Raw genomic sequence first — 11,660 nt, 5'->3', positions numbered from 1 at the left:
CTACGAACGTGAAGTTGAAGGAGATTGATGAGACTTACGCATCATCGTTATCCATTACCATTAAACCCTATCTCTTTACACATTCTAAATCAAAATTCAAGCTGTAATCTTATTCTTATCTTTTCAGTTTTGGTTCTTCAATGTTTTGTTAGCCACGCTGCCTCTTCGTCAACATTTACTAACCAATTTTCAATTTGTCTCTTTCAACTGATTCACCATGCATTTCCCTCCACTACATTTGTGTAACCTTCTGTATCTATCAAGAGTTACACCTAAAACGATGGAAGGGTGATTTCCTAGAAAGTTGAAGCAAAGCAAGTTGAATAAAAAACATTAACCCATATATAGTAGAAGAAAAATGTTTATCAATTTTGACATTTTAATAGTGATTGGCTGAAAATCTTATTACTAAGATATGATCAATAGTTGAAAATATGATAATTCTTATCTATCCAATGTGTATATTGTAATGAATAAAAGAGTGACACGTATATATATGTGTTTTATACATTAGAATTAGATAATTGACACATTATTAATTATTTAAAATAAATAAATAAATATATATCAATTATTTATCATTTTAATATATAGGTGAGATATATAAAATATTCAATTAATATAGCAAAATTGTATTTGTTCTCCTATAACACAAACAAACCTCATCCAACCAAACTAATTACTTTATGAGAAGCATTGATCTACTCAATAATTTGTATATTTTAAGCATCATATGTAAAAGTTTCCTTTATTATGCTATGTTTCCCATTGAAGGGGAGATAGAGCTTCACTTCAGTCTTCCAAATGACAATATCCTATTGGTTACTCCACTACAGTGCCACAGTCAGGTAAGTTGGAGGATGGAGAATTTTTGAGAGAGATAGATATAGAAGGGGGACCACAAAGCAAAAGCCTTAAAACTTTAAACAAGTGAAATGGGGCAGGAGGCATACCAACAAAAGGGTCATACTCGGATTTTAGAGGGGGAAAGTTGGGCAGAGAGAGAGCAAAAGATGGGATCAAAGGTAAGCCCATTCTCATCCTTAGCACCATAACTTGACCCCACTAGAAATCCCTTTGATAAGCGAGGTAACCAATGAGAAACCGTAGATTAAGATGACCCTCACCAACCCAACCAATAGAAAACCAGATAAGGCCCTGTTGTGGTCCTAAAAGTGCAAAATATCCTTTTCTTCGTTACAAAACTATCAAAAGTTGATCCAAAGAAGGTAAAGAAAAAGCCCCAAGTGCCCCATAACATGGACTGTAAAAGCGCGCTTTGTGGGTCACCCCTTCTATATACACTCATATCATTGCAACACTCGTCTTCAGCTCTAAACAAAACAGAACCTAAACGAAATTCAGACTCACCCGCAACCCAGATCTTGCTTCAGTTTTGGGTTTCATTGATTTGAATTTTCATTTTCATTTCCTGTTTTGGGCTTTTGGGATTCTAATTTTGTTTCTTTAATAAAAAAGAACAACACTTCTCCGATGATTTCAAACAAAAATGTAGCCAATGCTGTTGCTGGTAAAACGGCTAGAGCATGTGATAGCTGTGTAAGGAAGCGAGCTAGATGGTACTGCGCAGCAGATGATGCATTTCTTTGCCAATCTTGTGATTCATCAGTGCATTCTGCTAATCCATTAGCTCGTAGACATGAAAGAGTTCGTTTAAAGATTTCATCTTTAAAATCTTTGGATATAATTTCCAAGGGGAGTTCTGTTATTACCGTTCCTTCTTGGCATCAAGGATTCACCAGAAAGGCCAGGACACCTAGAAATGGACATGGCAATAAGCCTCTACTTTCTCTTTTGAAAATTGAAGAAAAGTCGAGGAACCCTATTCCACTTGTGCCTGAAGTGGGTTCAGATGATCAGATATCTCATGAAGATAATAATGAAGAGGAGCAACTACTGTACAGGGTTCCAATCTTTGACCCTTTTGTTGCGGAATTATGCACTCCAACAACGATATCGAATGAAGCAGATCAAACTACTACTGCTCCTTTTACTGCTGGCGGTGGTAATGGTAATGATACTGATCAAACAGTTGCTGGTGCTAATGGAATTGAATCAAAGGCTTCTTATTTACATGGTTTTCTCCCATCTGAAACGGATCTTGCAGACTTTGCTGCAGATGTTGAAAGTTTACTTGGCAGGGGTCTTGAAAATGAATCTTTTGGAATGGAGGATTTGGGTCTTGTTGATTGTAAAGAAGAGAAACAATTTAAGATGCAGGAGAGAGAGTTTTCTTTAGCAAGTGGACAAGTGATTAAGCTTGAAGAGGAAGAGAAGGAAGAAGAAGAGGCAGTAAGAGAATGTCATATTGACACTGAAATTGATATGGCGAAAGAACCTCCTTTTGAATTGAGTTTCGATTACGATTCTGCAACCTGTGGAGAAGAAGATGAGAAAGTAGCGACTCCACAAAGAGACATTAAAAGCAATAATGGAGAATACAAAGATAATACCAGGAGTAAGAATGACAATAAGAAAAAGAGAAAGATACTATTGAGTTTAGATTATGAAGCAGTCATAACTGCTTGGGCAACCCAAGGTACTTCTCCTTGGACTGACGGAACCCGGCGGGATGTTGACCCCGACGAGTGTTGGCAAGACTGCATGGTACAGTTACTGTTCTTTCATCGATTAATAACATTTTCCTTTAATTCTACTGCAAATTGGAATTTAAGAGTCAAAAGAATTTAAACTTTTTCGTGTCCTCTGTGAAAACAATTGACACTGGAGAAGCAGTTAATAAAAATTTGTTGTAGTGCGTACAATGTAGTTGAAACTAATAATTTCAATGACTATGTTTCAGGGTACTTGCGGAGCTGAATTTCACCATCCTTATGGCGATACAAATGGTCTAGGAGGAGTAGGAGGAGGAGGAAACCCTGCAATGGCGGGCGGAGGGAGAGAAGCGCGAGTATCGAGGTACAGAGAGAAGCGGAGAACAAGACTGTTTTCCAAGAAAATAAGATACGAGGTGAGGAAACTGAATGCGGAGAAAAGGCCTAGAATGAAAGGAAGATTTGTCAAGAGGGCAACCTTTGCAGGAGGACCTTCTGCTTTTCCATTACATGCCAAATAACTGCTATTTTAATTACAAGTTTCCTAAATTGGAATCAATGTATTAATTAGTTCAGTTTATTACAAGGTCTGTGCAAATCTAATAACTAAATAAAAATTTTGAGCTTCTTGTGTAAATATATTCCTCTTCTTCCTTTCTTTCTCCCAAGTTAATTTTCTTTTTCCAAGGATACGTGCAATAATTCATTCTATGTCACCCATGATAATGATAGACTATCTCCAGAAAGGCCAGCTCTTGGTGTGCTTCATCTTATAAATTTATGTAGCCTTTTCCTTTAAACAAAAAAAGATTCTTAATTATTCCTAGTGTATTGCTTTAGATTGTAAATATGTTGATTTTGTTCATTACATTTGACATTATTGCTCTTTTAATTAATCATTTGATCATTTACTTTCTTGATTTCAGCATCATGAGACAACTCTTCCATTCTCTCGGAATGTATAATAATAAAACAGCTGCTGCATCAATACAATATGTAACTTTATAGGGTTTAAGAAAAGGAAAAAGAAATTCCTCAAGGGAGCAAATTGCTCTAAACAAAATTATCCTATGGACTGCTCCATGCTTACTTCCAGATTCCTTAGGATCGCAAAAAGAAAAGAAAATTCGAATCACAAATGAAACAAAAATGTTTTTTTTTTTTTTTCCTCCCCTTTTGTTCATAGAAAAATGTAATCTCATTAGAAAATTTTGTTGTAAGAAAAAAAATAGGATGACACAGTATTGAATAGCTAAATAATAATTTCAATAGGCAGGTTACAGTATGGGAAGGAGGAGCTGAAAAAGGTGAATTCTGATACACAATCACTGAGATTAAGTTTCAACTTTTGCCTTTCTCCACAACTGCACTTTTTGGATTATTATTGTACATATTTTGGATTGAAGACTCCTTATAAAAAGAATATACAGTAACCCAAAAGTAGATATTACCCATTAAGTTCATAAAGAGATTTTTTTTTTTTTCTCCAGTTTTTTCTTCTTAGAAGACAAAAGGGCAATCAATTGTTCCACAGACATCCATGAAATGCTATTTTCAAGGCTTCAATTTTGTTTGGATGGATTAAAACTTTATACACGTGTATGGAGTAAATTATTGGTGATACCATAACAGGAAAGCATCCTAACAGTTGTAGTAGTAACTTGGGACCAATATTTTGATGGAAAAAGAACATATTTTATCTAATATCGTGTCACTTCGCTATGTTGGCAAACCATCATGTCCCCTATTCCAAGAAAATGACACTCCATTTGTGAATTACATAAGCTTTAGGTACTTGCGTAGTTCATTTAAATCTTGCAAAGAGAAGAGAATAAGTAAAAAACTTTATGCTGGTGTTCAAATTTTTTACTGCTCGCATATATATATATATATGCTTTACTCCGAGTCATCGTCGGCACCCGTAGCTGATGGAACTTGCATAATTTCATAACAGCAAAGAATTGCAGAAACCACTCATTATTAATGAATTGAAAGAGAAAAAAAGGACGTATCATAAGATATTATAAAATTATTAAACACCATATAAGCACTAATGGCTACTAAATCCACCATTAAAAGGCTGCATAACTGCTTCGTTTTCAAGCAGTTGAAAACTTTGTTTCCTGTCTAGAATCAAACTATATAAAATAATACTAAGTAGTAGAGAGCTTCATATGCGGGGATAGCTCAGTTGGGAGAGCGTCAGACTGAAGATCTGAAGGTCGCGTGTTCGATCCACGCTCACCGCATTTTGTCTCTATTTACTTATATATTCATACTTTATGAACATACGAATAATTTTTTTTTATTTTTATATTTAAATAATATCTAAAATATTCTTTTCATTTACGTAGCATTAAGTAATTATTCTGTTATATCCATCGTAAAAGATAATAAAGAATTTACTAATATTATGGAATAGTATTGTGAATACTTTCTCAACTCTTGCATACGATAATACTAACCAAAGCGGCTATCTAATTGGTAGAATATGAGTTTTTTTGAATTGGTTACAAATATTGTGTTTACTCAATTATTTCCTATTCTTCTTTTTCTATTTTCATGGATTTGTTTAAGATTGGTGTATAAAAAAGCCAAGTTTTATTTATTTATTTATTTATTTGGTTGTTTTTAATTTCTTTTATAAATTATTTGAAAATATTTATTTTTTTAAAAGCATCAATATTTATCTATATTTTAAAAACATTATTTAAAATTATGAATGGAAGGAATAGTAACTCATACAGAACTTGATTCAAATTGAATTATACATTCATTATTAGACTATGCATATAGATACATTTTCATAAATAGTTTTTAAAATTGAAAGATAAATATATTTTTGGAAAAATTAGTTTAAAAAACATAATTCTAAATGAATTTCAAAAAAAAAAAAAACAGTTTAGTAGCTGAGTAGTCTTCTTCACTTATTCTTAGACATATTATACATTTTTAATATTAATTTTAAAGTGAAAACAAGATTCAATGAGTATTAACTTAGTAATATTAATGTAATTATCTTTAACATTTGAAACTTTAAATTTAAATTCCACATTAGAACTCTAACCCTCATATAATTAATAAATAAAACTTAATTATTTTCTTCATTATTCTTATTAGGTTTCACACCCAACTTTATTTAGATTCATCGAGAATAAGTTTATATATCATTATGCAAATTAAATAATTTAATTCAGAGCTATATATACTAGAAAGGATGGGTTTAGAAAGTACACTTTGATCTTTTATGTTAAAAGAGAATCCTAATTATATTGTCAATTATTTAATTATGGGTTTAATATATTTGAATTGATATAGTTGGAGGAGGCAATAATTATAAATCTGAAATTGAATCTCTTATTTATTAGAATTTCATATTTCTTTATTTAAAAATATCGAGCAAAAGAATATAATAAAAAAATTTAATAGAATACTCAATTAGAAAAAAAATATATTTTATTCTAGTTTAATGTATACACCACAATAATAATAGAAGAGTTATATTTTAATATTAAATAATTAATATATATATTTTATTATCTAAAATTAATAAATATGTATCAGTAATTTATCTAAAAATATAAAATTAAAAAAAAATTAAGCTGATTGCCTTACACCATAACTAAACACATTCAAAATAATTGTATAAACAATTATTTAACCATTTTTTTCTTTTATGGGTAAGAAATAAAATAGAAATTACAACAATAAATTATCGGGACTCTCCACACTCAACAGGTCATTAACTAAAAATCAAACTGAATTAGATTATCAGATGGATCTTCTAAATGGAAACTGAAGCAACGCTCTCCGTAAAAATCGTAGTCTTTGCCCTCCAACAAGTGTATATGAATAGCATTTTAGGGCAAAGTTTACATCATAAACTAATAAATTAATTCTCTGCCTACACATAATCTTTATGAACTATTATATAATATGAAATCATAATTAAGTATTTTATATTTATGTTGAATTGATATGTAGCTTGATTATGCAATATCAGTAAATAAATACGTGTCATCTAATTAATTTATTTCTTTTGCTTTTGGTTGTATATTATTGGAGTTAATCCTGTCCTGAAGCAGGCAAATATTTCCCCTCCAAGAAAAGTTAAAAGCAATAGAAGGGGAAGTGCAAAATCCGCACGGGGAAAAAGGACCAATACATGCAATGAAACTTGGAATGACACAGAAATCAAGACGCCATGCATGAATAGCATTTGTCTAAATTCATACAGATTCTTACTTGTACGTGGAACAGCCTCACTGCCAACATCCAAGAGAAATGCTATGCTTACAAGAAAGAACAATATAATACTATGCTTGTGCGCGTTCTTGGCTCTTTGACCACCAATCAAATTAATTACCCAACCCAACCCACCTTCATCATTACCATGATCCGGAAGAAGAGGGATAAAGTTATAGAAAAAGGATTTTGATTTTGCCTCTTTTGTGCTGATTAGTTGGCTATTAATTATCTGCTCTCTCCCTTTTTCTTTGAGTTACTTCTTCTGTGATATTTGTGTAATGCCTTCTTTTCCTATTATTATGTATGGTTGCTTTCTATAGGAATGTTTAGTGTTCCTTTTGACGTTTATAGGATTCACCAATTAGTTCTTTCTTCTATCAAATTCTTGCAAGAATATTTTCACTGCTTATTATTAGAAAGATTGTGGTGTTACTCAATGGAAAAGAGTACCCACATTTTATATCTTTCATCTCAAGAATTCAAGATATGCATTAAGAAAACGAGAAGCAATAATTGAGGACGTTACAAGTTCTCTTGATTTCTTCCATTTGATAAAAACAGTTGTATATATATGATTACTAATTAACCATAACCAAAAGGTTAATATGTATATGTCTTCTTTTGCTGTATTGTATACACCAAAACTTGACCCTTACAACTTAAGCACTGGAAAAAGACAAGTTCCTCTTCATTTTCTTTTCATCTTTTTCCCTAAAAAGGATTAAAAAAAGAAAAAAAATTAAAAAAGAAAAGAAATATGAACTTCAGGTATATTTGGCAACAAGGAAGATAAAAGAAAACCATCTAATCAGCTCCATCTTTGCTTCTGCATCCAAGTCCCAACCCATTTTTGCACTTACTGCACTGGAAGCAAGCCAAGAGTCAGGTCCAACCCAACCTCATCATCACCATTGAATTTCATACCCCGGTGTAGTTCATTCTGGTTCACATCATCCATTGTTTCAACAGAAAACATGCTTTCATCATCTTTACTGCTGCTATCCCCATCGACCATCTGACTCATCAATTGTTCGCGGAGCGGCTCGAAGCTCAAATCGCCAATGCGAACACTGCCCGTTGGCTGATCAGTAGGGGAACTGGGTGTTCTATTAACAGGCCTCTTGAACCGACTCCGGCTCTTGACCTTGTTGAGTTCAGCTTCCTTTGACACGTGGCGTATGTCATAGGTTTTGAGAGGATCGATCAATTGTGGTGGTAGTTGGGGTGTATCAGAACCAGATGAAGGCATTTGCACGATAGGTGTTCCTCTTAGCACTGAATCAACAGCTGATTGGCAATGAGCCCAATTCCCGGACCAAAGCAAGCCAACTGATCCATACACTGGATTCACTATCCTTCCACAAGCCTCATATAACAGTGACCTAAAAACAGCTGCATGCAAGTGCAGACATTCAAGAACTATAAAAATTCTAAGCAAGCATGAACTATAAAAAAAGAATTAGTAAAAAGAATAAGAACAGAATCATATATAATACTCTAGACTGTGAGGTTATTATTGAGACTATGCTAAAGGCTATCAGATAAAAATTATTAGTTCGAAATCCAGTTAGAATTCAATTACTAATAATAATAATACAATAGTAATAATAATAAAACAATCAAAGGAATAAATCAAGACTAGCACATTGCATAATTCTTTAATTATACCAGGACGAAGGTGTTGGGGTCCAGCTTCGATGAGGTTGATAAGGCCAGCACGGCCATAAAATTTGGCCAAGAAGAGGGTGGCATTGGCCTGAGCATCAGGAGATCTGATCCATTGAAGGCAAGGTCTAATAGCACAGTCATCGCCGCAACCTTTGCGCAAAACCCTACAGCCGTTGCAGCTCATCCTCATGGTTTGGGGGTGAAGACCAGAAGGAAGGGTTAGTGTGCGGCAATAGGGAGGGATTGAGAGAAGAAAGGAGAGATATTTATAAGTGAGGAGAGAGTGTGTGGGTATGGCAAAGAGAGAGCGCAGCGGTTTGGAAAGGAGAGCGAAAGATAGCTGAAAACCAGGGGTTTTGTTCCAACTTTTTATCTTTGGTTAGGTAATTAAAACACTTGATTCTCTTGGCTTTTCTTTGGATAGTACTTACCCTACATGCACTTCTTTATTACAAACCAACCCTAATGTTTAGATTGTAATTTTTCTTTTTATTCTTTTCTTCTTTTTTAAGAACTCCAAACTATCATACATACTATTGTTTGTTTAGATTAGAGTATAATTATTTGTTTTTTTCTTTTTAAGTTGCATGTTTAGCTCATGCTTAAGTGTCCATACTCCATGAACAATAACCAATTCCATCGGTTCTTTTTCTAATTCTAATGTCTTTAATTCACTTTAATTTATAGTGTACAAACTATTCACTTTTTTTTTTTTAATTTATGCTTTAAATTCTTATTAAAATCTTGATCCGATTTAATTCATAGAAATTATTTTCTTGGTTTAATTATAAAATTGATTAATTATTATTTTTAAAATTAAAATTAAAATTGAATGATCAAAATGACATTAACAAATTATATTAATATTCTGACAGATAAATATAACATGATAATATTAGTCGATTAAATTATTTATCTTAATAGTTCATGTTGTTATTTATATATTGGATGTGTATTAATCTTTTTAGAATATTTCACTGAAAGTGAAAATTAATTTCTTAATTAAAATTAAAATTATGAAAAAGCAGAGAATGTTCATTAATAATAAATTATTGCAGTGGAATAATAGTGGAAAAACTTGGGAGGCATTAATGGCATTAAGAATTATCGAAAAAGTTTTTTCATGTAAACATATATTCTTCAAAGTGTTTTTTATTATGTTCCAATCTGTTCTTGGATGCTCATCATGCTTGCATAAGCCCTTAATTGCACAAGACAAAGAAGTATAGGTCGTAGATTAGAGAAGGACACTTAATTGCTGGCGCATAATAAAACAGTAGAATGGCACCAACGAAATTTTAGCAAAACAAGAAGGGCAAATGAGAAGGAAGATGGCGAGAGTTTTGATTTCTAAAGACATAATAAATTGGAACGAGGCACGTGGTACGCACGAGTTCTCACCTAGAAACGTCGACTGTATCGCCACGTCTCATTGTCAAAGAAACAACCTCGACTCCCAGTACATGTAAAAAATAAAAAAAAAAGATTAATAAAATAAAAAGGAAAACATAAAACTCCCGAATTTATGGAGTCCGTACAAGTTAATGGGAAAAAGAAATACTGGAAAAGGTAAAAATAGAAAAATGAAACTTCTTTATTATTATTATTATTATTATTTTTTAATTTTCCTCTCTATAAGGCTAAAAAAAACCTGGTATTGTAACAGGACTGTGGGCGGCCTCTAGGAAATAGCCAGTGGTTTCTTAACTCTTTCTTACTAAGTTTGTGTTAGTATGCACTTGGGATCTTCTCTGTCTCTCTCATTTTAATTAATGACCCTTCTTTGTATGACAATCACTTGCTATTTATTCATGGATTCTCCTGCTCTTTGCTATGATTTTGGATTTGTTTCTTTAATTTTAGTTAGTGTTATTTATTATATTTTTATTACAAATAAAATAAAAACTCGAACAAACAAAATAACTCAAGTTAATATATTCATCCAAATATGTAAATCTTGTTATTCATCGATATTAAATAAGAGTAATATTATTTAGGGCCACTAGCTTCCCTTCAAATTAATCTAATTACATGTTTGGTGGATGTACAAATACAAAGCTAATTTGAGCTTCTTTTTTGTTTTTTCTTTTATGGTAATGCGTGGTTTTTAGGACCAAAATCCTATAGAAACTCAATTGTAATCCAGAAAAAGAAAAAAAATAAATAAGTTGATGAAATCCAAACTTCTAAAGGATTTATTGTCTTTTTAATTTTTAAGGCTATTGGTTGGATTTGCCTCATTCAATTCCATTTCTGAAATGTTTTCAATTTTCTTTATTATACCAAAAGGTATTTCAAATATCCTTCAGAAGAATGCCCAATACTAATATTATTAAAACAAAAAAATCGTATGTATGCTTACAAAAATGCCATTGATTACTATAAACTAATATTGCTGAACAATGACCGTCTAGATAAAAGTAATTGCAATCAGCAGAATGCATATATATAGTCATGTGGTATATATGTCTATACACGAAATATCTCTAAATGAAGTGATGTAATAAAATTGATAGTTGAAATTACTTTAATTGCAATGCGTATAATAACACAACGTATTACAAACAAAGGATATGAATGAAAATGATTGTTGAAATCAGTATAATTGTAATCGTCATGTACACATGAAAAAAGTGTTCTTTCACTAAATACGGAAAAACCTTTCTAACATTTGGATACTAAAATGAGAGTTATCTATGTATCCAAACAAAAAAAATATCTAAATAGAATTAATCTACCATATCATTTACATGTAATTTATATTTTTTTTTTTAAGTTCCACAAAAACGATAGAAATGAAGTAATAACCCGTACTAGAGCATCTCGATAATGTTAATTTAGTTTGAAAAGTATTATTTATATATTTAAAAATATTAATTTATAAAGATAAAAATAAAAAATAAAATATTGACTCTTCCAAATAACCTTTTTATTTTATAAAGAACAAATGAATTCTTTTTTTTAGATGATTTATATATATATAAAGAGTCTATGAAAGATAATTTTAGAAATTCACCTTCCCTTGTATGTGTTTGTTTTACATGCAAATTATTATTATGGCTCTAGTTTCCTGCATACATTAATCTGAAAATAGTCATAATTTGTCTTATGAATAAATCATTTTTATTCAAAAGTAAATAAGTTGATGAAAAAGTTTGTTTCCAAAAC

General features: G+C 31.6%; 2 protein-coding genes and 1 non-coding gene across 3 annotated transcripts; 2 read left to right on the top strand and 1 right to left on the bottom strand.

Moving 5' to 3' along the window:
• Positions 1-1,256: 1,256 nt before the first annotated feature.
• Positions 1,257-3,213, top strand: LOC8285795 (zinc finger protein CONSTANS-LIKE 6). The gene is made up of 2 exons (XM_002531582.4): positions 1,257-2,628; positions 2,825-3,213. The coding sequence occupies exons 1-2, from the start codon at positions 1,495-1,497 to the stop codon at positions 3,095-3,097; spliced, it is 1,407 nt and encodes a 468-aa protein (XP_002531628.1). The 5' UTR covers positions 1,257-1,494; the 3' UTR covers positions 3,098-3,213.
• Positions 3,214-4,752: 1,539 nt separating this feature from the next.
• On the top strand, positions 4,753-4,825 carry TRNAF-GAA. Its single transcript has one exon. It is a non-coding gene; the product is annotated as a tRNA-Phe (tRNA).
• A 2,546-nt stretch (positions 4,826-7,371) lies between these two features.
• On the bottom strand, positions 7,372-8,853 carry LOC8285784 (LOB domain-containing protein 42). Its single transcript, XM_015726883.2, has 2 exons — positions 8,493-8,853; positions 7,372-8,216 (listed from the first exon to the last, which is right to left on the bottom strand). The coding sequence occupies exons 1-2, from the start codon at positions 8,680-8,682 to the stop codon at positions 7,681-7,683; spliced, it is 726 nt and encodes a 241-aa protein (XP_015582369.2). The 5' UTR covers positions 8,683-8,853; the 3' UTR covers positions 7,372-7,680.
• Positions 8,854-11,660: the final 2,807 nt, after the last annotated feature.

The sequence above is a fragment of the Ricinus communis genome, chromosome 4 (genome assembly GCF_019578655.1).
Source record: "Ricinus communis isolate WT05 ecotype wild-type chromosome 4, ASM1957865v1, whole genome shotgun sequence".
NCBI classification, from domain to species: domain Eukaryota; kingdom Viridiplantae; phylum Streptophyta; class Magnoliopsida; order Malpighiales; family Euphorbiaceae; genus Ricinus; species Ricinus communis.
Note: the sequence above shows the minus strand (reverse complement) of the source record. Positions and strands in the feature narration are given on the sequence as shown.

Excerpts from the sequence above, each read along its gene's own strand:
- LOC8285784 (XM_015726883.2), bottom strand. The coding sequence starts at position 8,682 with ATGAGGATGAGCTGCAACGGCTGTAGGGTTTTGCGCAAAGGTTGCGGC. Across the intron at positions 8,217-8,492 it reads ACCCCAACACCTTCGTCCTG|CTGTTTTTAGGTCACTGTTA; the intron begins GTATAATTAAAG and ends ACTTGCATGCAG.
- LOC8285795 (XM_002531582.4), top strand. The coding sequence starts at position 1,495 with ATGATTTCAAACAAAAATGTAGCCAATGCTGTTGCTGGTAAAACGGCT. Across the intron at positions 2,629-2,824 it reads AGTGTTGGCAAGACTGCATG|GGTACTTGCGGAGCTGAATT; the intron begins GTACAGTTACTG and ends ACTATGTTTCAG.